Source organism: Monodelphis domestica, chromosome 5 (genome assembly GCF_027887165.1).
Source record: "Monodelphis domestica isolate mMonDom1 chromosome 5, mMonDom1.pri, whole genome shotgun sequence".
Classification (NCBI taxonomy): domain Eukaryota; kingdom Metazoa; phylum Chordata; class Mammalia; order Didelphimorphia; family Didelphidae; genus Monodelphis; species Monodelphis domestica.
Genome location: NC_077231.1, coordinates 49316 through 76415, shown reverse-complemented (window position 1 = coordinate 76415; position 27100 = coordinate 49316). Strand labels below are relative to the sequence as shown.

Genomic DNA, 27100 nt, shown 5'->3' with positions numbered 1-27100 from the left:
ACCATGTTTGTGTCGTAAAAGGAGTTTGGTAGAACTCCCTCTTTGCTTATTATGTCAAATAGTTTGTATAGTATTGGGGTTAACTGTTCTCTGAATGTTTGATAGAATTCACAGGTGAATCCATCAGGCCCTGGGGATTTTTTCTTAGGAAGTTCTTTGATGGCTTGATGGATTTCAATTTCTGATATGGGATTATTTAAGAATTCTATTTCCTCTTCTGTTAGTCTAGGCAGTTTGTATTTTTGTATATATTCATCCATTTCTCCTAAATTGGTGTATTTATTGCCATATAATTGGGCAAAGTAATTTCTAATGATTGCCTTAATTTCCTCCTCATTGGAGGTGCTGTCCCCCTTTTCATCTTTAATGCTGTGAATTTGCTTTTCTTCCTTCCTTTTTTTAATTAGATTGACCAGTACTTTGTCTATTTTGTTTGTTTTTTCAAAGTACCAGCTTCTTGTCTTATTTATTAAATCAATAGTTCTATCACTTTCGATTTTATTAATTTCTCCCTTAATTTTTAGGATTTCTAATTTGGTTTTCTGCTGGGGGTTTTTAATTTGATCGCTTTCGAGTTTTTTCAATTGCATTTCCAATTGATTGATCTCTGCTCTCCCTTGTTTGTTAATATGAGCTTTCAGGGATATGAATTTGCCTCTGATTACCGCTTTGGCTGCATCCCAAAAGGTTTGAAAGGATGTTTCGCCGTTTTCATTTTCCTTGATGAAATTATTAATTGTTTCTATGATTTCTTCTTTAGCTAAACGGTTTTGGAGTATCATATTGTTTAATTTCCAATTGGTTTTAGATTTGGTTTTCCATGTACCATTACTAATCATTATTTTTATTGCCTTGTGATCTGAGAAGCCTGCATTCATTATTTCTGCTTTTTTGCATTTGTGTGCTATGTTTCTGTGACCTAATGTATGGTCAATTTTTGTGAATGTGCCATGTGGTGCTGAGAAGAAGGTGTATTCCTTTTTATCCCTATTTATTTTTCTCCATATGTCTATTAATTCTAATTTTTCTAAGATTTCATTCACTTCTTTTACCTCTTTCTTATTTATTTTTTGATTTGATTTATCTAAATTTGATAATGGTTGGTTTAAGTCTCCCACTAGTATGGTTTTATTGTCTATTTCTTCCTTCAATTCTCCTAGTTTCTCCATTAGAAATTTGGGTGCTATATTATTTGGTGCATACATGTTGATTAATGATATTTCCTCATTGTCTAGAGTCCCTTTTAACAAAATATAATTACCTTCCCTATCCCTTTTGATCAGGTCTATTTTTGCATTGGCTTTATCAGATATCATGATTACCACTCCTGCCTTCTTTCTATCAGTTGAGGCCCAGAAGGTCTTACTCCATCCTTTAATTCTGACCTTGTGGGTGTCTACCCGCCTCATGTGTGTTTCTTGAAGACAACATATGGTAGGGTTTTGGATTCTAATCCATTCAGCTATTCGTCTATGTTTTATGGGTGAGTTCATCCCATTCACGTTCAAAGTTATGATTGTCATTTGTGGACTCCCTGGCATTTTGATTGCCTTCCCTAATTCTAACCTTTTCTTCTTCGGCTCTACCTTTTAGTCCAGTGATTTACTTTGAATCAGTCCCCCTTGTCCCCTCCCTTGATGTTTCCCTTTTTAGTCCCTCCCTTTTTGTTCCCTCCCCCTCCCCCCTCTCTTTCCCTCCCTTTTTGTTCTCCCTCTCCCCCTCCCCCCCTTGGTTTTCCCTTCTCCTTACCCTTGTTGGGTAAGATAGAATTCAAGATCCCAATGGATCTGGATGTTTTTCCCTCTCAGAGTTGATTTCCCTGAGATTGAGGTTTAAGTACCCCCCCCCTTCCTCTCCTTCTTGTAGGAGTTTTCTTCCCCTCCCCTTCCCATGTGAATCTTTGTGTGAGAATGGTTATTCTATTTGTTCTTTCTTTACCCCCTATTTATACATTACATTTCCCCCACATATTAGTATACATAGGTTGATATAAATGTAGTCCTTATAGAAGAGAGTTTGAGTAAAAGAAGAAGATAACATTTTCCCCTTTCCTTAATATTTACCTTTTCAGGTATTCCTTGCTCTTTGATTTTCGGTATCAAACTTTCCACAGAGCTCTGGTCTTTTCTTTGCAAAAAGTTGGAAGTCTTCTATTTTGTTGAATGCCCATACTTTCCCTTGGAAGTATATAGTCAGTTTTGCTGGGTAGCTGATTCTTGGTTGGAGACCCAGCTCTCTTGCCTTTCTGAAGATCATGTTCCATGCCTTACGATCATTCAGCGTAGAACTTGCAAGGTCTTGTGTGACCCTGATTGGCATTCCTTTATATCTGAATTGTCTTTTTCTGGCTTCCTGTAGGATTTTTTCTTTTGTTTGATAGCTTTGGAATTTGGCAATTACATTCCTGGGAGTTGTCTTTTGGGGGTTTAGTGTAGAAGGTGTTCTGTGAGCTCTGTCAGTGGCTGTATTGCCCCCTTGTTCTAGAATCTCTGGGCAATTTTCTTTGATTATATCTTGTATCACCATGTCCAGTTTGGTGTTTATTTCTGGCTTTTCTGGGAGTCCAATTATTCTTAAATTTTCTCTTCTCCCCCTGTTTTCCAGATCTATCACCTTGTCGGTGAGATATTTTATGTTCTCTTCTAATTTCTTGGTGTTTTGGCTTTGCTTTATTAGTTCTTGCTTTAAAGCCTGGTTTTCTTTTACAGTTTGGTCAAACTGGTTTTGTAGATGCGTGAATTTCTTTTGCATCATTTCCCACTTTTCCTCCCAGAGGGCTTCCATCTTTTTGGTCCTTTCTGATTCAAATTCTTCATGTGTTTGTGGAGAGTTTCTATTTCCTTTGGAAGATTTTGGAGAATTTTCTTGTATATCTTCTTCTATCTGCTCTGTATTTTGTATTTTGGCTCCATAGAATGTGTCCAGAGTCGCCCCTTTCTTCTTATTTTTCTTGGTATTTTGGGGCTTCTGTGCTTCTGTGGAGTTTGTCATCTCTGAACGTGGAGGATTGGCTTTTCTTGTCTTTGTCTGGTGATCAGAGGCTTTAGTCCTGGGCAGATGTTGGTTCTATGAGCGTTCCCTGGGTTAAACTGAATATGCCTCACTGGAACTGGAATGGAAGGGTCGGACCACGAGGCCACACTCTCCCCCTGGCTCGATTTCCGGAAGTTGCCTTCAGAATCCCTGGCCGTGAGGCTGTTTCGTCGGCCTGCGGGGGGATGGGCTGCCGCTTCCCCAAGCTCCGAGAGCACAGACTTTCACTGAGATTTGGATAGCAGGATCCAGTCCCTGAGGCTGTTTTGCCTGCCCTGAGGGTTGCTGTTGTTTTGACCAGCTCTCTGCAGCGGAGGCCCCAGGCAGTAACTTTCACCCGGACCGACCAGCTCTCTGCAGCGGAAGCCCCAGGCAGTAACTTTCACCCGGACTGGGACTTGGGTAGAAGACCCTGAGGGTTGTTGTTCCTCAGACCCTGCTCTCTGAGCCCGGCTCGGCTGCCGCTTCCGGGAGCCTTGGACTCTGCGCTCCTACCCCTGAGGTCCGAGGGATCTCGGGTTCTGGCTTTTAAGGGGAGCCGTACCTTTTGAACCGGGTCCAGGTCCAGGAGGAGGGTTCCCAGGGTCTGTGCTGTTGATCGTTTTGAATTTCGGCGCCTTAGGAGCTTCTAGTTTGAGATCGGTCGGGAAGGGTTTTCCGGAGATCTGAACTTCAGCTTTCTCTAAGCCGCCATCTTAACCGGAAGTCTGTATTTATTTATTTTTTAGGATGTGAGAAACTTTAAAGATCCTGAAAATTAAATACTTGTGTGTTTATCCCTTTCATGCACAATTTTCCTTATTTTCACTCTTTGGAAAAATATAAGCATAATCTCATCATATTTAAGGAGGAAATACATAAACTTGTCATTTTCATGCTAAATTTGTAATGCATTTTGAAAGTTAAAAGTCTAATCTTCAAGAAATTAACTTATTTTTAAAAACTATCTTCTAGTTCATAGGTAATTCTAAAAAGAAAGTGACTGAAGAAATTCTAATTATAAGCAATTTTATAGAAAAATATAGTGGGGTAGAACTGTCCTCAGAGCCAAAAAGATGTGGTTTCAAACCTTATCTGTGACCCATCTTGGCTGTGTGAGCCTCGAAAAGCTACTTTACCTCCAAAGGCTCTGGGCAACTGTTTTCAAGGGTAATTTGCTGAAAAGGGTACCAGCCTGCATCAGGAAAGGGAAGCTGCTCACCTGGGAATCCTTTGTGGAAGGGAAGTCACAGGATCAGTCTATTTCCTAACCTGAAGTAATCTTAAAAGTCAAATGTACATGGTCTTTTTAAAGGGCCTTTTGAAAGACCTCTTTGTAAAGAGGAGAATTTCCCTAATGATTTTGAGAACACATTCTTTGGGATGCCCCAGGGATGAGACATGAAGGAGGGCACAAGAGCTGGTCATCAAACAGTATGGAGAGGCTGAACAAATGAATAAACAAAAGAAAACAGTTGTTTTCCTCATCTCACCTAAGAGAGAAAAAAAATTTGAGGGATGATTCTGTGAAAAACATTATAGACTGTGTCCAGGAGATCAAACTGAGAGGCTCATTAAATTCATTCTTACCTTTTTCAGCTCTATCCAGTAGGGCGTCTCCCAGTACTTCTCTGAAAAGTGTGACTTCTAGGACATCAAAGCACGTTCATTTTGATGGTAATTATCCTTATGAATCAATATAGTTTACAAAATGTCAGTCGGGATCTTTAGGGGTTGGAAAATTTCCTTTATAAAGAGATGTAGTCACTGTATGTGTAACAGAAACTGGGTCTCAGCCTGGATCTGGGTTTGAGACTTGGATGATAAGACCGTGTTTCTGAGGCATTCGGATCCACCACGGCCTCTCACAAAAGAAGAAAATGAAAAAGGTAATGAAAAGGCAGACAGAGTGAGCATTCTGAATTTGCCAGAGGTAGATTATTGGCTCACTTTATGACATTCCAATCTTTATTATCATAAGTAAGCAAAATAAATGATAAAGTGATGGGATGACAAAATTCACTGTGTCTTTTTACTCCTCGCATGCACTAAAACTCAGCAGATGTCTTTTTAAACAAATGTTTTAGTTTTCTCCTCTATTAATGTAAATAATCCAAAAACTCTTGAAAAGAGGGTACTTTAGGTTTATGACCTGAACTAGTCTTCTGTCTAAATAACCATTATTTCTTACTTTATTCTTTTGCATTTCAAATATTGAAACCATTAAACATTTATATTCAGATCTAGAATCCTTATGTGATTGATTTTTCTCTTTTTAAATCATTATGGAAAATGTTTTAGCTCTCTTCACCTAAGCTAAATATAATCAAACTAACTTTCAACAAGTATTAAATTACCTTGTTAGTTGATACTTCTTAGGAATGGTTTCTATGACATAATTAGCTTGAATGGCATGCAATTACTATACAAACCATTGTCTTCTTTATAATATCATTAGAATATCTGTCAATTTAGATAATTTTTAAAAAATTTAAAAATTCATGTTTAACTGTATATGTTGGTTTTGTTCCATAGAGATTTGTTTGACCCATGGCCTATTCAGCCACCTCACAATCAATAGAAATTCTACTAACCTTTTCCCTTCTGAGAGTTTCCTTCTTGTGCTGTTGTTATCTTTGAGGTGACTACAAGTTTCACATTGAATTTCACATTAGCTGATGGAATATTTTTTGGAGTATATTTTGTTTTCATATTTTCATGGCTCATTTCTCTTGATTTCCTTATGTAACATGGCACCAAGAAGAAAACCTTTTTTTTGCTACTTCTTTGGAGTCAGTCCTGGCCAGTGACTTCACATATTCAAATTTAGCTTTCTGTTCCCTCTGCATTTTGCAATGATCAGATTGAATTTAGGGTTAGGGTTATCATTTTTTATATAATTGATTTTGTACTGTAATTAAATCATAATTTTTTTGTCTTCTAATTTCATTCAGAAATTCATCGGGTCAAGTTCAGAAATCAATTCCTCTTCTTAATTGCTTTTGGCTTCTTGTGAAAGAAAACCAGTTACTGTGAAGGAGGCAGGGGGATGTAATGGAATCTGGTCTAGAACCTTGATACCACCAAGTTATCATTCAGGGATACTTGATTGATAATCCATGAAAGTCTAGTCCACTATCTATAACTCTGCTCTTGGACTGTTTCAGGAGGGAAGGAAGTTGTTGCTAGTCTTTCATTTCTAATTCTCATCAGTCATTTGTCTACACTCCTATTAAGGTGGACACTCTGTAACCAATCACCTTTTTGTCCTCACCTACCCACCTCCCTTCTTTGTTTTCTTGTACTTCCCAACAATATAGAAAGGCTCATACTCATGATCTTTTGTCATTGAGAAAGACAATTTATTGGCTACAGCTAGCCAATATTTTTTCATTTTTTAAAGAAAGTTTCTTCAATATTTTAATCAATATTGTGTAATATTAGTTGTAGAACAGAAAAGAGATGTTAGCTAGGCAATGGGGATTGTGTTTTGCCCAGGATTACACATCTAGGATACACCTCTTTGTACTCATCACAGAGTCTTGCCATTGAAGACATTTCTCAACAGCAAAATTCCACTTGAATTGTGGACCCTTGTCATGTTCCCCAAACAACATTGTACCAAGGCTTCCTAAATGATACTTAATTTTTTTTCTGAGTTAGAGAGATATTTTATTCTTTGAAATACCAACATTTTCACAGAGGGCATTCAAATACTGCTTTAAACCATAGCTCCCCCCCCCCCTCATTGCCCCATCAACTATAACCAGGAGGGAACATCACCCCCTCTAGGTATTGAATGAGAGCATGACAGTACTGTATTCTCGTAGGGTCTACAGGGCTTTGACACAATCTCTTGAAAAAAGATGTATCTCATTAAGATAAGACATATGCCCTACCCAGGGGTGAAATTTCTTTTGATCTCTCACAATTCCCACCCCTAAATCCTTTAGCTGGAAATAGCAAGACAGGCTAGAAGCAGCACAGTGTAGCAGGAAGGGCACTACACTTGTAGCCTGAAGACTGATCTGAGTCGTCACTTTGCCATTGATGGACTAGTCACCCATGTGATGTGACCTTGGGTAAGACACTCACCCCCAGTTTCCTCCATTGTAAAATCAAATAACGCTAGTTACTTCCTAGTTTTGTTGTGAGGAAAGTACTTTGGAAATGGCAAAGCACTATAGAACTGTGACTAATTGCTAGTGTGAATAAATATACATGGAATTGAAATGAATGCAAGCTCTCAGGGAGCAGACTTCCGGAAGCACATTAAAACAAGATCCCCAAGATCCGAAGTATAATCTATATATATTCATTTACAATTCTTTAAAAATGCTTGGATCTTTGGAACATGCATTTCAGATATGGCTACAAAGCTTTCCAGCAATGGGAGCATGCTGCAATTGAGTTATAGAAGTGCTCCTGGTAGTGAGTGACCTGTGAGTAGTGTTTATGTGGATCTGCTCCACCGAATCTTCCAAAACTTTGTAAAACCCACCCAGCAACAATTCTCTCACTCTGACAGTCCTGATGTTGCCACTGCACAAATATTACCGTTCTCTCTTGGGGGCAAAACTACTTTGATTGCTCAAGGTTAAGATCTCAGTGTCAAAACCAAATTAGGACATGGTGACTGACCATACAATGCAAAAAAATCAAGATAACTGTTAAAATCCAAGCTTTTCTTCACCCTACCCTACCCTGATTATAGCCTTTTGCAAAAACATACTTTCAAACAAAAAAAAAACTGTAGGGGGAAAAATACCTTGGCCTTGACATATAATTATATGGGAAGAATCTGCCCTTTAGAACATCAAATACTGGGCAAATGACTAAGCTTACCATTTTCCCAATCAAGGAGAAACAAACTGCACATGCATGGGTCACTAGGAGGGAAAAGCTCTAGTGCGGACCCCTTTGTAGGCCTGAGAATGCTGAATGATCGCTGAAGCCCAAGCATTCTTTGTCCTTCAGTTGGGTTTGTTTTGAGTGGAGACTGTCATGCCACTATTCTTGGAGACTGTGAACCGCCGGCTAGTTGGTATGTTTCCTAAAGCACCAGGCGCAGCCACTGGGACCCGGCATCTTCTTTTGGCCAAGGAATTTGCTCCTGGGAACAGGAAGGTGGTTGGGGTCCCGGCTCATAGCTTCATCCAAGACGGCCGGGTGTGTACATCGAGGACAGCAATACCAGTAAAGGTTCTCATGTCCCTGTTTGTAGAAATGCCACAGGGCTCCACCAAGACAGCTGTCCTGAAATCCTAGTTTGGCCCGAATCATCCCAACACACATCCATACACACCAGAAAGGACCGGGGCGGTGCTCGAGTCCAGCTCCTACCTGGAGCATGACACTAGGCGTTCCCACCAAGCCAACAGACGAGATCTGTGGCAGCTTTTCGTAGTTGGTACTTTGGGAGCTCAGGGAGCTGACAGATCTTTTATCTGAGGGCCTACTCCAGGCGAGGCACTGCGTTGGCGGTGTGGAAACAGATTTCAAACGGATTCAGAAGGATGTGTTGGCTGACCCCAGTGAATTGCAAAGCTGGTGAGAAAGGACCCCTGAATCCTTGAATGCTGCTTCCCGGGTATCTATGGCTGGGTCCCAGTGCAATGGCCATTTGGCTCTGGGGCAGTTACTGAATTGTTTGATCCCACATGTCCAGAAGAAATGATTTAATTTGATTTAAATTTAAAATGATTGAAATGTGGCCTGCCACAATCATGGAAGAGTGCTTGACTCTACTTCTCAGTCCAGTCTTAAAGGAGTCTTTCCATAGACATAGTGAAGCAATAGAATACACTACTCCTGACCGCAGAGGGCCTTGCATATGGAGTAGGCGCTTAATGAATCTTCATTGAACTGAACCGAAAATGGAATCCTTCCATCCTTCATGCTTTTTTCCTTAAGTGTACAGTAGAACTTCCCAGGCATCATTGGTACCAAGGTCCCAGCTCTCGATTGGCCTTCATCTCCATCGTTCCGGCTGCTTGTTGCTCTCTGCTTTCTGGTCCAGATCACTCTTGTTACTCTTCACCACATACATGAAATAAGCAAGGCTCTCTCTCGTTCACTGGGATGCTCCGGAAGCGACGGCAGACTCCTGGTCTGGTCTGTACCTTGGAATGCCTTTTGTGTTCACCTGCAGCTGGTACAAATCGACCTCAGGGATGTCTGCTTCGTGCTCAGGAGAATCTCCGCCATCATCACTGGCTTTCCTTTTCCTTTTATTTTCTACACTCTGGAGGAAATTTTTGTGAAAATCACAGATAGACAGATGCCTTACGCTCTTGTCGACGTCCAGTCGGAGTTTCTTCTGCGAGATGCTCTTTTGGATCCTCTTGCTGAAGGTGGTGTTGCAGGCAGGCCTGACCCAGGGCTCTCTGCGCTCTGGCCATAGCCCGGGGCTTCCCCCCCTCACCCGCACCGAGGAGGTTCCCCCAGCCCCACCCATGGGCCCGGCCTCCCCCTGCCTGAGCTCACAGTCCCCGGAGCCCCGCTCTCCTCAATAGTAATGTCTTTCACTGCTATTTATGTTTTAATTGTATTTCACTTCACTCTACAGTAGTGGAAGAGAGTTCCTCAGAAGTTTCTATAAGCAGGTAAGCTTTGGGTGACAGGCTATGATTTCTTTTTGCTAATTAATCCGATGTTCTGCCACAAGGCAGGTTCACAAGTCCCCCGAAACAACATATCTTCAAACTCTTCAATTCTTACCTTCCCCCAAACCCATAGTTTACTTCATTGTCTGACTGAATTATGGTGGCACGGTCCCTGTATTCTTGGAGAGTGTGTTCTGAACTCCTCTCAACTCTACAGATAAATGTGCGCTTTCCCCCCACTCCTTTCCCTGGGGGAGCTGCTCTCTGGTCCCCCACCCACCCACCCAAGCGCTCCATAAAAAGTGAAAAACTAAAAGTGAAAGCAGAAGAGGTCTCAGCTGGGGCTGCAGACCTCCAAACCTCCACCCTTCCAGTTGACTGGAGGTAACTTAAACCAGGGAAAGTGAAAGCATAGACGAGGGTCCCCTGCTAAGCACATTGGCAACTGTCCTGTGTCAGAGCTGCCTAGGAACACTGAAGGGTCCAAAGACTTGCTTAGGATCACAAATCGTGCATGTGATGAGGGAAACGGGAACCTGGGTTGTTAACCTTTACTCCCAGACCTACTGCCTACTCCCGATCCCTTATTTGATCTATTAGTTATGAGTTATTGGATGAATGAACAATGAGAAAATTAGATTCTATTTGACCACACTCTGTATCAGTTACCTGGGATGGATTCATTTCAGGGCTCATCTATAGTGGAAATATGTATCTTTTTCATTGTGGGAATCCATCTTAGTTCTCAGGGATGATTAGATAAATTCCAAACATGATCAGTGCAGAATGGGGCTTGGGGTTTGGTCACTGGGAATGGGGGTTCTGAGTTATGACAGGAATTTCTATTGGAAATATCTGAGCAGGAGGGAGAGTAGCAATAGAAAGAAATGACTGGTAAGTGGCTTGGAATTCTTGTGAATGACAGTGGAAGGAAGCTGTTAATCACATTGAGACTTTGGCATAGGAATGGTCTACTTCCCAGTTAGAGGCATTCAAGAAAATTGGTATTATATCTTGAGAAGAAGTGATAAGCCCATTAGAAGTACCTAATTTTCTGGGTCAAACTGATATGGCAAAGCTTTAGCTATAAAGGTCATCAATGGGAATAACTAAACAGAAAGGATCTCTCAACAAGCTCAGTATTCACACAGCACAGAAAGGTGTTCTGCAATGACCTGCAGATCTCATGCTTTGTTTGTGTTTCTGCCAGTGACAAGAGTTAATATAAATATAGAAAAAAAAGGTGAAAAGACTGGAGGAAAGTCTTTCTACTCTCCATATGATCAAATAGAATTAAATATTTTTAGAATGATGCAAAGTTTTTAAAAACATAAAAGGGAACCTATAAGTGGCAAATGGGAGTGTGTTAAGAGGTTGGGGAGAAGAACTGTGTCCCAGGAAGCTGAACATTTGAAACCTTTCTTCCCAAAGAGATAATATAAAAATGGGGGCAGAAGAATATGAACTCACAAAAGAGAAGGAATTGTGAAAATTATTTAGAAGCCTTATAAATTATGATAAAAGTCATTGATTGAAAGTTAAATATCTTTAGGGAAATTTGGCAAGACTTTAAAAATTGAAGAAGTGAAAAGCAGAAAAAGTAGGCTCCATATGAAAGAGGAAAAGCAAGTGAGCTAAAGAAGAGTTTAAAGAGATGAAGGAAAATAGGAAAATAATGTAAAGTTTATGAAGAACAGGAGGAGGTGGGATCAAACTGAAAGAGGAATGTTATAAGAAGTATTTAAGAAGAGTAATAAATATTTCTAATATAGCTCAGAAGCAAGAGTTTGAAAGTGAAATTGCATTTAAAAAGACCTTAGACAATATAAAATACTTAGGAATCTTATCTGCCAAGAGAAACACAGGAATTATATGAACACAACTACAAAACACTTTCCACACAATTAAAAATAGATTCAAATAATTGGAAAAGCATTAATTGCTCATGGATAGGATGAGCTAACATTAAAAAATGACAATCCTACCCAAACTAATTTATTGAGTGCCATACCCATCAAACGACCAAGAAACTTTTTTGCCGAGATACAAAAAAAGCACAACAAAGTTCATTTGGAAGAACAAAAGATCAAGAATATCAAGGGAAAATAATGAAAAAATGTGAAGGAAGGTGGCCTACCAGTACCAGATCTTAAACTGTACTATAAAGAAGTGGTTATCAAAACAATATGGTACTGTCTAAAAGAGAAGAGAGAGGATCAGTGGAATAGGTTTGAGGTGACAGGAGGGAGGATCAGTGGAATAGGCTTGGGGTAAGTGACCTCAGCATGACAGTCTATGATAAACCCAAAGAGCCCAGATTTTGGGACAAAAATCCACCATTTAACAAAAACTCCTAGGAAAATTGTAAAAGAGCATTAAGGAGATTAAGTTTAGATCAATATCTCACACCCTATACCAAGATAAACTCAGAATGGATGAATGACTTGAAAAATAAAGAAGGAACCTATAAGTAAATTAGATGAACACTGAATAGTATACATGTCAGATCTTTGGGAAGTGAAAGATTTTTAAGACCAAGCAAGAATTAGAAAAAATTACAAAATATAAAATAATTTTGAATTACATTAAATAAAAAAATGTGCAAACAGAACCAATGCAACCAAAATTAGAAGGGAAACAAGAAATTGGGGAAAAATCTTTATAACAAAAACCTCTGACAAATGTCTTAATTACTCACATTTATAAGGAGCTAAATAAATTGTACTAAAAATGAAGCCATTTCCCAATTGATAAATGGACAAGGGACATGAATAGGCAATTTCAGATAAAGAAATCAGAATTAACAATAAGCACATGAAAAGGTATTTTCAATCTCTTATAATCAGAGAGATGCAAATCAAAACAACTCTGAGGTATCACCTCACACCTAGTAGATTGGCTAACATGACAGCAAAGGAAAGTAATAAATGTTAGAGGGGATGTGGCAAAATTGGGACATTAATGCATTGATGGTGGAGTTGTCAATTGATCCAACCATTCTAGAAGGCAAATTGCAACTATGTCCAAAAAAGCACTAAAAGACTGCTTGCCCTTTGATCTAGCCATAGCACTGTGGGGTTTATACCCCCAGAGAGAAGGAAAAAAGACCTGTACAAGAATATTCATAGCCATGCTCTTTTTGGTGGCAAAAAAAATTGGTAAATGAGGGGATGCCCTTTGATTAGGGAATGGCTGAACAAATTGTGGCATATGTTGGTGATGGAATACTATTGTGCTCAAAGAAATAATGAACTGGAGAAATTTCATGTGAATTGGAACAACTTCCATGAATTGATGCAGAGTGAAAGGAACAGAACCAGGAGAACATTGTACACAGAGACTGTGGTACAATTGAATGTAATAGACTTCTCTACTAGTAGCAATGCAATGATCCAGAACAATTGGGAGGAACTTATGAGAAAGAATAATATTCACATTCAGAGGAAGAACTGTGGGAGGAGAAACACAGAAGAAAAACAACTGCCTGATCACAAGGGTTGATGGGGATATGATTGGGGATATAGACTCTAAATGATCACCCTGGTGCAAATAGCAATAATATGGAAATAGGTCTTGACCAGTAACACATGTAAAACCCAGTGGAATTGTGTGTCAGCTACAGAAGGAGATTGGGGGAGGGGAAGGAAAAAACATGAATCTTGTAACCATGGGAAAATATTCCAAATTAACTAAAAAATTTCCAAAAATAAAAACAAAAACCAAGAGGAGTAATAAGTCCAGAGTATTAAAATATGGAAAAGAAGTTTTTCAAAAGACAGACGTCTGCTTTTAACATCCAGGGAAGCTCGTGCATGAAACATTAGAGGATTGAGTTCCAAGGAATATCAGGACATTATAAACTGAGGAACAGAGTGCTGTTTTTGGTTACTGTCTTCCAGGAGCTGGGAAAGATCAATTCCTGTCAGGAAGACTACATTTTTGTGGGAAGTCTTTGGGACTTGTCTCTGAGATTCCTCTCATCTATTTTGTCTGCAAAGAAAGATTTATTCACCAGATTTTATCTGTTCCTGGCACCCGTGTTCCTGAGTTCCAGTTTCTTAAATTATATCTGAGTTACTGATAAGAAGCCAACCTGAGAAGATAATACCTGCCTGTCATCAAGGGAAACTGTAGGCTCTTGGCTCTTATTCTGGGGTCTCCTGTTTTCTCAGTTTGCAGTGAGAGCAACACTGCTTGCTATGAGAGTCCTGTCTCCTTTAGTTTTTGTTAGTATACACTTTTCCCTGATAATATATAATATCTCTCTTATTTTGTCCCTGTTCATATTGATGTTTCATTGGGCAGTTTCTCACTATGTGTCCTTGATGAGAACATGAAAAGCAAATTCTAGTGTCTCTTTGCACCCTCTGTTGACTTTGGGGTGTCTGTGTATACTGTGTGGTCTGTCTGTTAAATATCTTAATTGTAGCCAGGTTCTTAACCTCTATTTCCTTCTGCCTTAATGTTTCAGTGCTCTCTTGGAGCTTTTTCTTTAGATCTTCCTTTTCCCTTTCTTGCTCTACTTGTTATCATGTAGATAGGTGTCATTGTCCCTAAGTTCATTAAATAAGATGGTGTTAAGTTTAGGGATATGGTTCCTGAAGAAATCCCTCAAGTGCGTATCACAACCCTTGAGAAATTATCTTCTTACGTGTGCCTGATTCTTTTGAATCGGGGTTAAAGCCCAGCAGCCTCTTGATTTGGTCAATGAGGCAATCCATAAATGTGATTGGGTATTTTTTTTTCTTGGGATAACTGGTCAAATTTCCCTCATGTCTTTCAGACAATTGCTTCATTCCCTGCAATATGTCTTCACAACATTTTTTTAGATAAGTCATTGACCTTGGATTAGAAAAATCCAGATCTTCAAAAACTTATGGCCAGCTCATGAGTGAGGAATCTTTTCTAGTTTGTTCAATAAAGTTTTATCTTCCTGGGGCATAAAAAGTTCAGATAAAATAATTTCAACATCCTTAAAGTGGTTCATAGAGGCAAAATGCTCTTTTCAGCTCTTTGATCATAAGATGAGGTTCTGTTGGAATTTAGGCATACATTCATGTAAAGAATGCAAGTCATATGTGGTGAATGACTTATGGACCTTGCATGTAAGATCCCAGAGTTTTCACTGACCTTGGCTATGTCATGCAAAGGCATAATTTTTTGAGCCCCTGATATAATTGCAAGATTGTTATCAGATGTATTAACCAGTGCCTTGCTGCTTTGTGCTGTTGTATCATTAGCCATATCACTTCCCCTTACTGCCCCTAATGGTGTCCTAGTATTACTGTTATCAGCTCCAAAGTCCTTGTTAGTATTCCCAGTCACATCTTCTGTAGTCCCTTCCCCAGTCACTGGGTCCTTCCCCTTTCCCGTTTTCTTTTTTGTTACTCATATACTCCCAACAAATTTCAGTGAAAATGGGTATTTGTTCAAATAATATTTTAATCTATTATCAATTACCAAAGTATTCACAGTTCTCTTCTGGAAAATCATGTTGGCTCCAGCTTTAATGTGCTTTAGGATGTTAGTCATTGCCACAAACACAACATAGAATTGAGGTATGATTTGCCAGAGGTAATTCATATCTAGATAATTCATTGGTATTGTGTCCAACCAATAGTCATATTGGTTAATATCCCCAGAACAGTATCTAGTATCCCTGCCACTGTGGCATAACTCCAATAATTGGCAATTACTCCTACTACAGCAGACCACAATGTTAATTGGAACACACTGCCAGGAGCTAACAGTTAGAAATAATTGTTTTCCTCACAATCTTTGTTTCTAAACAGGATCTAAGATGGCTAGATCCTATAAGTTGCCCTAGCCTAACCCTTTTTACAGTGCAGTTACTATCACTGATTTTTCAACTGTTTCAGAATGGCTGTTGGTGACTGGCATCTCCTCCTTTTGACCCTGTGTGGAAACCCCTAGGCAAAGTCAGTGACAATGACTGCTAGCCTGAGGAGTTACAACTGTCAGTTGGTAATAGTTGGTCACTAAAGCTTTTCTTAAAATGGATCTTATTTTAAATCCTGGGGTGCCAGATGTAATACCATCTGCCATCACCCTATTAGAGCGACTTGAACTATATTTCTCTACCAATACTATTTTGGAGAGGCCATAGTCAGGGTAAGGGAGATAGGAAAATTTTGGGATAACAGATAGAATAGGGTTCCAGAGAGCTTTAAGACCAAAAGAAAGACATGTTGAGAGTTTATTAGCTAGAGGGAGGAGAATTAGGAAATCTAGAGATAGGGAATTTCTCATTGGTCCTCCTTCCTTTCCCTGTTTAAACCCTTTCCAATAAACTCTTTTCTCAGAAGGCCTGAGGCCTAGCAGTCTGGCCTACCAGCCTTACACAGACAAAGAACATCACTTTTTCAATTTACCACTTATAAAAGTGAAATAATTCACATATTTCAAGAGAAAAGAAGCAGCTTGAGCGTAGTGGATTGAGAGTAGGTTTGTGAAACACACTGGATTCAAGTTCCTTCTTTCTCACCAATTGGTTTCATAAGCCTAAGCAAGGCTTTAAATCCTTAAGTGGTGTGAGGCAATCAAGACACAAAATACTTGTCAATCTGCATTATTTCCGTTCCCTGTGCCAATGAAATCACAAATAAAAGAGCTGATTAGAATGATAGCCCTAGAGCGAACTCCCCCTGAAAACAGAGGACCGCGAGGAGTGTACTGAAGTGCTGCTTCGTAAGAAAGACAAAGACTGATCATTTCACAGACGGTGAATCAGGTAACTGTCTTAGTCATCTGCAATGATTTTTTCTCTTGTGGTTGATGGAAGTATTCTTTAAGGAGGTAAGTCTTAAGCTAGGTCTCAAAGAAAGTGGTTCACAATGAATGTTAGCAGATAGGCAGACAGATATTGGGAATAAAGAATACACTCTGAACATGTCTAAATTTGTTTGCAAATAGTGTCCTATATTATTGCACTGAGCTTCCTCAGTGATTATATTACATCTAGGAATGTTTGTACTTTTAAATCTTTTCTGAAATGAGATTATATTCCCTGCTAATATCTGGAGTCGCAATATGCTGAAGATAGCCTCAAAAATAGGAAAGTCATGTGAAATTGTTTGGCAGAATACTTTGAAGACACAGAGTGCTGACATGGTACACATACGCTGAGGTTTTTGGGAGTTATCATGTCCCATTGTCTTCACTGGTTAACTTTAGAGGAGCATAAACTAGGAAGTCAGATTATTCTGGACGATAGACTCACTGATAGCTTCTGCAGCAATGTTTTCTTTTCTGTCCAAATGAATCATGAGGGAGGTAGGAATTGTTTTCATAATCACCCTTTGTAATGTGTTACCTGGTGGCAAAACACCAGGTAACAACTCAAAAGGTTTTGATGATTCTCTTCTAGAAATAAAGCTCATTATTTTTTTTCTTAAAAGATTTTCTGATAAACCTGGGCCTGATGATTCCTGGTCAACCTCAGATGAAGAATTAGATTTTAGTATTCAGGTAAATAATTCTTCTGAAATTTTGGGGGAACATGCATACCTTCTCACCCTTTCTAGCTTTCTTTTATGTTTTGCTTTCACATTAGAATTTAAGTTCCTTGATGGGAAGGACTCTTTCCTTTTGCTTGCATTTAAATTCCTAGCACTCCACACTGTGTCTGATATAAGCTGAGTACTTAAAGATTTTTTAAGCTATAGCTTTTTATGATCCCAGTATTGATTACAATTTCTATTTAGAATTTCTGTCTTAAATTCTTGAAAAAATATTATCTGCATTTTAATATATATTCCCCCCCCCCCCCCCCCCCGAGAGACTTAAACATCACTTTGTGGACGTTAAGTTCAACATAAGACTTCGGTTTTAAAGGCGAACAATGAAAATATGCAGATGAATGTACAGGGAGCTTTTGACAGGAGGAGTGGGAACAAAACCAGTGTAGCACCTAGTAGTATTCCAGCTTCTTCCTGAACTTGCAGCCTTTTGCCTCTCATTTCTTTTTCTACTATCTATGGATGAGAATGTGTTGCATTGCCAATGTTTAAGTGAATAATAGGTTATTAATAAAATCATAGAATGTTAAAAGGTGTAAAATTCAATAGATGAAGTTGAGGATTGATGGTATAAATTACTTTCATTATCCAACTTAATTTATATACTTGCTGAAAATATTTTTCCGTTTTTTATTATTTTAATTTTATAAAAATAACTTGTTGTATAGCTCTTTGTATAACTAAGCCTATTGATTTTGTCTCCATTAAGTGTTCTGTTTCATTCCTTAAAGTATTCTCTGCGCTTCATAAAAGGATTTTATACCATTTATTACAACTCTCAATTTTAAACATCAAAATTATTAATGTTGTTCGTTTTTATTGTAGTGTTTGGAACAAGTTATATATCTAAAACCTTAGTTTCTACTACTTGCCTAGAGAAATCCTTAGCTAGCACCATAGAAATTTTATTGCTCACTCTTTTGGCTATGATATAGACTATCTAACCTTCAAGACTTGAGTCATATAATTCCTTGACCATTTCCCACCATTTACTTTTTTGACACTGTAAGTTATAAATGAATATGTAAAAGCTCCAAGAGACCTTCTTGATTTCCATTTTCCCTTCCTTTGTGGAAGTGAGCCCTTCTTTACCTGGTATCCATTAGTACCTTATGCATGCTCATTACCCATTGTTAATGTTATACTTATTTCTGCAAGTATCTTCTACCACCCTGGGGTTTGAATATCTCTTTTTATCACCTATTGAACCTAGTAACTGAAAGATAATGAAGCAAAGGAAAGAATAGCTTCAGTCAAGAGAAAGCTTCCCAGACTGCACACCTGGAGAGAGCACAGGGCCACTAGAGAAGCCCCCAGGGCGACGTTTCCAGCAAACTTATTTCCCAAACGTAAGGACACAAAATCAGGACATAAAAGAAAGGGATGCTGGACAATGTAGTTCAAGGATATAAAATCTCTATTTACACAATATAAAATATCAGTTGTATTGCCTTTTTTGTTTATATCTTCCAAGTGAAAAAGCAGTATTAATAATTGAATGAAAATAATAGAATAATTAGTAACACTTATGTTGCACTTACTATGTGTTAGGTACTGTACTGAGCATTTTATAATTATCTCATTTGATTAATGTTGTTAACCTCATTTTACAAAAAAGGAAACTGAAACAACAAGAGGCTACACGATTTGCCTAAGGATTACACAGCTAGTTTGTGAGGCAAGATTTGAACTCGGAACTTCCAACTACAGACCTGCTGTTCTATCCACAATTTTTTCTGAGATAACCATCTCCTACTTTTATAGAACATGGTGTATTTTATGCGGGCAGATGCTTTTACTTTTATGATTCATATTGCTTTATTTTCTGAATAATGTGTTTCAATTTTATAGTCCCTTGCTTTAAAAAGTTCTTGAAAAGTCTGCTATGATTCTGTCTATAATTTGATGCTTGATGTATATGCCTGTGACAGCTTGTAGTACATTAGGCAGTATGATATGGCAGCAATAGGTTAGGGTACTACATAGGACAAAAGAGAAATGAGAGCAGGGATGGAAGGATTTAGTGAGAGTTATTTGAAACACTGGCATGTTTTAGGCAATAGGGAATGCGCTAGAGAATGAGAGAGTTTAAAAACAAGGCATAAGAATTGGTATGACAGAGGGGGGATTTTTTTGGAGGATATGGAATGAGATGGGATTGCCTGAACAAGTCTGGTGGATTAGACTCAGTAAGGAGTAAGGGCATTTCATCATGTGATAGAAGTGAAAGAAATGGTCTTAGAAATTTGTCTGACTGATAGGAAGTGTAGAAGAGGGAGTTCATGGTAAATGTCCTCAATTTTTAAAATAATATGTGAGGCAAGGTATAGTGAAAATGAAGGAAAGGGGGAACCATGGAATGTTTCAAAGGTGATGAAGGAATTGAAGAGTTACTTCGGAGAGTGGGATAGTGGATATACAGTTGGGTCGCTTAAAAGCAGTGGACATTCAGTAGAGTCTATATAACTAATTTTTGGTGGTCCCAGGCAGAATGGATGCATGATTTTCTAGTTTTTAAGTGGTATTCCATTTGAGATTATGTATTAGATTTCTTTCAAGAGATGGTAAATAGATTTAACTAGACTGTCAAAAATATCCCTGAACCATTAAGGACTTCTGTTGTATTGGATTTTTCATCCAGAGCATATAATGCTTGATTCTTGGCATTGATTCAAAAGCAATAAGAGTATATAATAAAATATTCACCATGATACAGCACCTCCACAGCTTTTTACAGATATGGACAGTTTTTAGTTGCTGAAGCCCTTTCCTTCTAAGTACCTACATTCAACATTAAAGATTTCAGACAATCCAATGTTGTTTGCAGTTGGCGTTCAGTAAACATTCAGGAGCTCTAGTCCTTAGATGTGGATCCAAGAGACCTAAACTCAAGATCTCAGCTTTTCTTCAGTGATACAATGAAGGCATTCAGGACATTGTGTGAATTGAAACTTTTTTTTCCTTTCTTTTTTTCGGATAGTTTCTCATGTTTATGTGATTCATGATTTTTCTCACCTCTCTTCCCTCACAGCTCCCAGAGCTGACAAGCAATTTCACTGACTTATACATGTATTATTATTCAAAACTTATTTCCATTTTATTCATATTTGCAGTAGAGTGATCCTTTAGCATCAAAACCCTAATCATATCCCGATCAAACTACATGACTGATCATGTTTTTCTTCTCCATTTCTCCTCCCACAGTTCTTTCTCTGGGTATGGAGAGTGTTCTTTCTCACATGTTTCTCTTGATTGTCTTGGATCATTGCATTGCTTCGAGTAGAAAAGTCTTTTACATTTGATTGTGTCATAATGTGTCAGTCTCTGTGTACAATGTTCTCCTGGTTCTGCTCCTTTTGCTCTGTATCAGTTCCTATAGGTCTTTCCAATTCACGTGGAATTCCTCCAGTTCATCATTCCTTCCAGCTCAATAGGATCCCGTCACCATCTGATATAATTTGTTCAGTCATCCCCCAATCGAAGGACAACCCCTAATTTTCTCATTTTTTCCACTACAAAGACCACGGTTATAAATATTTTATACAAGTATTTTTCCTCGTTATCTCTTTGGGGTACAAACCCAACAGTAGTATGGCTGGATAAAAGGGCAGGCATCCTTTTAAAGCTCTTTGTACATAATTCCAAATTGCCCTCCAGAATGGTTGACCAATTCACAACTCTACCAGCAATATATTACTGTCCCAGATTTGCCATATCTGCTTCAACATTTATCACATTCATTTACTGTCATATTGGCTAGTCTGCTAGGTGTGAGATGGTACTTTAGAATAATTTTAATTTGCTTTTCTCTAATCATAAGGGATTTCAAACACTTTTTCTTGTGTTTATTGATAGTTGTGGTTTCTTCATGTGAAAACTGCCTATTCATATCCCTAGACCATTTGTCGATTGTGGAATGGCTTGGGTTTTTGGTAAATTTGACTTAGTTCCTCATATATTTGGACAATTAAACCTCTGTCACAGAGTTATGTTATAAAAATATTTTCCCATTTTGTTGCTTTCCTTTTAATGCTGGTTGTATTGTTATTGCTTGTACAACCCCTTTTTAATTTGATGTAATCAAGGCCATTTATCTTTTATTTTGTGATGTTCTCCGTCTCTTGTTTGATCTTAACTTACTTCCTTTCCCATGGATCTAACGGGAATACTATTCTATGTTCACCAATGCACTGTAACTCTTAACATAAATATTTTTCCATCTAGCATCTTCTTGCTAACAAGAACCTTTGACATCTTCCTGTTGATGGTGTCAAGCAGGGTGAGTGTAAAAGGTAATCTTAGTGTTGTGAACTAAACTATATTAATTATTGGTCACCATGGGATATCCTAAATAAAATATCCAAGTCAGCTGGAAATTTATGGTGATTTAATTAATATAGTGGAAAGAAATTAAGAAGAAAGGAGAAGGAAAAGGTATAGTGTTTCTCCCACCTGGCTTGTGCCAGGGGGAAGATTAGAGGCTCTAGGAAGATAAAGTTTTGGAGAGTAAAGGAGGAAGGAATCAGCCTGTATGTATAGCCTCTCTCTCCAAGAGAGTTCAGCCAAGGTGCCTGAACCTGAATTAGCTCAAGGGCAAACTCACCACCAAAACCCAGACAAATAGCTGCCACCATGCCAAGATGTCGGAACGCTTAGCACGCTGCCAGCCAGAGCCGCCTCTCCGGGGAAAAGAGGAAGCCACACGAAAATACCTAGACAATTCTACTTCACTTTCCTGCATCTCCTCTGTACCAATGGTAGCCTATGCTTGCCTTAGGATAGGCCAGGGATCTGTTAGCTGTTTCTGATTTGTCATTTTCTCTATCAAATGCCATCCTCCGCAACACTCAATCCTCAAGCATGCTTATGGACATTTCCGATTTTGTTCGACTAAGCATCTTCATTGTTACAAATCAGGAGATAGCTAAATCCAATCTTCACATGAGGGAACACAGAAAACAGATCTATCAAAAGTGAGCCTGACATCTGTATTACCCCTTGTTTCTGCAGTCTTGAGATCAATCTCTTCTTCCCATTAGTTTTAACAAGAAAAAAAATGTAACTAAGGATAATTTTATCTATTCCAGTTTGCATAAAGAAGCTAAAACTAATAAGTAAAGACTAATTAACTGTCTTTATTTTCAGGAATGATGTTGGTGGTACAAAGAATTATTCATTTCCCAAACCTAATATTTTTGTTGCTATTACAAAGTACTGAAAAAATATAGTTCTATTTCTTGTAATATGGGGTTTTGGTGACTAAATAGACCAGAAGATTTTATGCTATTTTTCTGTATGGTGATCAGATTAACAATAGTACGATCATAAAACTCTGAGAAATGGGGAGTATTAAATGTAAATATTTCATAGAAATTGATCCTGATTATTCTTGTTGATTTTTTGTTTTCTTTTGTCAGAAACCCCCCGACTTGAACTTAAAGAAGCTAATAAATGCTTCCCAGCAAATACGGAGAATCAGTAAGTTATTTGTGTTATTTCTTGTCTTGTGTTGTTTATTTCCTTGAAATGATACATTCTTTCATATACTCTTTATTTTTTTTTAATATAGTAGATGAAAAAAGTAGCAGTGTCAATACAGAACTTAGAATATTTCTTGGTCACAACCATTCAGATAATGAAACAGATGTCACAGATTCCCTTCCTCAGCCTTCATCTCAAATCCAGTATTCCCTTAATCCTGTCCATCCCTCACCCGGCACCTTTTCAATGTCTGTCCGGAAGGTGTCTGCCCCCATGGACATTAATAAGGTAATTATATTTGCAATGATTCTTATCCTTCTTTCTGTATTTGCTCACCTTTTAAGTTTTTCTTACATGTTCATATAACCACTTCATGAAGATGACAAGAATTCTAGAAATGGAAATTCTCAATAATCTTATCAAAAGAAAACTCACAGAACTTTAAATATTGAAAAATCATAAAGCATCGATGGGGCCAGATAATTTATATGTCAAGTATTGGGAAGAATATGGGTGAGGAAGTAGTCAAGAGGAAGGATAATTAGCAGACTATGAAGATGAAGTGTCAGAAGAGGAAGAAAGTGATGAAGAAGAGGAAGGAGAAGACAAGGAATTTAGTGAAGATGACCATGATGATATTGTTGTAATAGGATTTTGGTGAGGAATAAACAAGAGGGAAACATATAAAAATTCAGATTTATTGGTTGGGAAATCTATGTAAACCTATCTTATTCTAAGCTAAACAATGTTTCCCCAATAACGAAATGTCATAAGTGGAGTCCAATCAAATGGACCAGGATCCTCAGGTGATAACTGTCCAAATAGGTCCAGTGAAGAAGTGGGTCCTCAGTCTTCTGTTCAAGCTGCCAGCAGCCAGTTCAAAAGATTCCTCTCTTCAGTTGGTATCAGGAAAAGCCAGAAACTTGTTTTTCAAGCCTCTAACCAAGGTCCTTCCAGGAGAGGAGTGGCCAGACAGTTGGGGCTTTAGAACCTTTTCCCAGATCATCACCCTTAGGCTCCCATGTGACTCTCAGACACATGCTCCTGTCAATCACTCTGACATATGCATTACTCAGTTTGTTGCAAAACGTCCTTTCCCTATCACAATATGGACGGGAAATATGAACCAGAATATGTAGATACAGAGTAATGAAAAGAAAGTCAAAGTGAAGATTTTGAAAATATGAAGGAAAAATTGGGTTTGAATAATCAACAGACTCTCTCTTCATACTACTAAGTATGATAGGAATGAGGATAAATGTAAAATTATTAAAGGAAGCAAGTAATGAACATTCCTATATAATTTCATCTGCCAGTTATAATTGTTATTTATGTAGACATAAATTCATATGTATATACCACTTCTCTCGAGGTAAAAAATAACTATCTTTTCAAAGAAGTACAAGATTTAGATCTAGCATAAATCTCAAATTTTACCTACTCTATTCAACCCCTTAATTTTAAAGTTCTAAAATTTAGTTGTTCTAGTTTTATAGGAGAAATTAAAGGAAGAAGAATATGTAAAAATATTTTAGGCCATATTCACTATGTTTTATTTAATCCAAATAACTACCATATATTTTACTTCAGTGTATAAAATTAATGAAAATGGAATTTGGGGTTGATCTTAAGCATAAAAATAATGTTTCCTATAAAAATGGAATAATAGGGAGGTTTGGAAAGAACTTTAAAATTGCAAGTTGTATGTATACTTACTCATTTAAAATGTACATGTACTCTTCCTAATATTTTACTTTAAGACACTCCAAAAAGTTTATTCCAGAGTATTGCCATTGGGTTTTTAGTAACTTTAACCTCTGAAATGGAATTTCCTTTTTTGTGACCAATTTTAAGCTTACCTAACTTTATTCTTCAGATTGACTCTCAATCTTTAAGATAGTAACTAACAAAAACCGGTTAAATTCAGAATTTGAAAAAAAAATCAATCCAAACTAGAGTAATAATGTTAGTATTATCTTATATATTCTATCCTATTTTTAATAAATATACTGTCTAAAATTTAAATTCCTATTTCAGTGTCTATATGACCTACAATGTATTGTAAACTTTATATAAAAGTGGGGAAAAGGTAATAATCTCAAAGCCAAAATTCCAGTTTCTCCATCATGTTTTAATAGGACTCATGATAATCCCAAATATTAACAAGTTAATTAATTTCAATTTGCTGCATATCTGTAGAATGCATATTGTATGCAAATCACTGTCTTATTAGTATTAGAAGGAAAGAGGAGAAATGGTTGCAATAAGTAAGAGAAGGAGTTTTTGCAAGCAGAGAGCAGCCATATGCTAGGAACCAAGGAATTCTGGATTCTGAAACACAGAGAAGGGATAAAGAGTGAACACCAATGGTTAGTGGGGGTTCTTGGACTTCTTGTCTCTTGGACTGTCTGGAGCTGGAATTTCCTCTCTCTGAAGCAGAGGAGGTTTGGCTTCCTATCCCCTGGAGCTGAATACGGTACCTCTGTTGTTCCTGACTGGAGAAACCCTTTCTTGTTTTTAAAATCAACTATTCCTGTATGTTGAACGTGTTCTTGTCTACACAGAAGATCTGTGACTGGCTATCCTGAACAAAACCATCTTTGTTGGTGAAGGCCAGAAGCCAACTCTGACCTGACCTAACTAGGGTTGAAAGGGTTCACCCTGAAGATACTAGATTATCTATTTCATCCTAGAAAGCAATCTGGGAGGATTAAGTAGAGTCAGGTTAGCTAGTCAGTTTTGGGGATCTAGACAGAAAGGTTAGGGCCCAGGAAGGGTCAAGATAAAGAAGATGCCCCGTGAGGAGTTTTAGAAGTTGGGAGGCTAGTGAGAACCCCTTAGAGACGGGGAACCCTCTTCCTTAATCCTCCCCTTCATAATACCTGGTTTTCAAAATAAATCCCTGTCTTGTCTTTTACAAACCTGTCTGAGAGATGGAAAAGTTCACTGGCCCAGTGAGGGAAGCTCTCAGGCTTTCTTCACTGAGGGTTACTGAGAAACCCAGTCCACCTCAGTTACTCACTAACATCATCAATACCATCATTTTTAGGATCAAATATTTCATTAGGAATTCAGAAGCATAAACAAAACTTGTCCCCAGCCTAGTGAACTTTATAATTTAATTGATAACACATCAGCAAGTCATTTTAGTTTCTCATAACTTTTGAAAAAAGCATTTGAAAAGCTACCAATGCTATTAATAAATCTACTAGAAGTATTTAGAATATTAGTGTTGTGCAGAGTGAAATTCTGGGGGGGCTTGTATCCCCCAAACCTCTCTAAAGAGAAGACAGCAGACTTGATGCTGCCAGAGTTCATGTGACTTTATTTAGAGGCATGGTGGTGAGTGGAGTGCATAGAGTGAAGACCACTGTCTGGCATCCTCAGAAAGGGAGGCGGGGCAAGGGTAAGATAATATTGACCAGGCATAGCCAGTATCCTTGAGAGGGGAGGGGTGAGGCTGAGAGAAAGAGAGGGGTGGGGTGGGGTTCCACAGTCTGGAGTCTCAGAAATAGTGGGTACCGATGCCTAGATTTACTCAGATTTTATAGGAATCCAACACAATGCTCTCCACTTTCTCATCATCTGCATCTTATTCTACCCTCCTTCTATCCTCCTCAGTCCTTTCCCATCACTTCTGGCATTTCCCAGCATCTAGGGAATATTCCTTAGGTTTTCAGTTTTTAGTTGAGTCAGGTTTTTAAGCCCGTCCAAGGATTTATCAGATGGCAACATTTTTCGGGACACGTAGTCAAGATATAATAACTTGTAAGTTTTGAGATTTCTCTTGAAGGAACTAGGTCTCTCCTGAACTTCTTTTCATGGGAATAGAAAAAGGGGAGAGCGGAACATTCTCTTAGCCACATTTCAGAAGAATATAAAAGGCCTATAGTGGTAGTCTCTCGGTGACCGAGAATGACGATTGTCTTTGTGCGTTTTCATCTACGGTGTACCCTCCTGTGGCTTTGGAGTCCAAAGGCTGAGGCGCACAGTTTGTGGCACATGGGGCATGGGACGCCAGTTGTTACGGGAGGGGCGGTTGTGGCCTGGTGTTGGCGTTCACGCACAGCGGCAAGACGTCGACGTTGCTCATCTTCAAAGATGGAGGCGGCTTGGTGAATGGGGGCTCGCCAGCTGCTTCTGTCAGAGGCAGCGAGTTCTAGTTGCTTTGGTGTCATGCCAGCCCACTTCAAGTTGGACTTTAGCTGGTCCTTGAATCTTTTCTTTGGTCGGCCTTGTTTCCTGAGACCCGCTGACAGTTCACCATAGAATACCTGTCTTGGTATTCACTGTGGGTCCATGCGGATGACGTGTCCAGACCATCGTAGCTGGGTTTTGAGGATCAGGACTTCGATGCTGGTGGAGTTGGCTCTGTCGAGGACTTCCTGGTTGGTGATTTGGTCCTGCCATCGGATCCTCATGATTGACTGGAGGGAGCGTTGGTGGAATGGCTCCAGCTGTTTC

At 38.5% G+C, this 27100-nt stretch overlaps 1 protein-coding gene and 1 pseudogene across 4 annotated transcripts in view; one reads left to right on the top strand and one right to left on the bottom strand.

Annotated features, from left to right (window-relative positions):
- Positions 1-27100, top strand: part of LOC100032400 (ankyrin repeat domain-containing protein 26-like) — a 130919-nt gene that overhangs the window by 77640 nt on the left and 26179 nt on the right. For 3 of the 4 annotated variants that reach the window (XM_056797342.1, XM_056797344.1, XM_016426917.2), the window contains 5 exons: positions 4612-4689; positions 9581-9617; positions 17036-17105; positions 22573-22633; positions 22725-22924. In XM_056797342.1, the coding sequence (XP_056653320.1) occupies positions 4612-4689; positions 9581-9617; positions 17036-17105; positions 22573-22633; positions 22725-22924 (446 nt within the window). The remainder of the gene's footprint in view (positions 1-4611; positions 4690-9580; positions 9618-17035; positions 17106-22572; positions 22634-22724; positions 22925-27100) is intronic. The other variant, XM_056797343.1, reaches the window with a different exon arrangement.
- Positions 8984-9469, bottom strand: LOC130454768 (histone deacetylase complex subunit SAP30L-like; annotated as a pseudogene).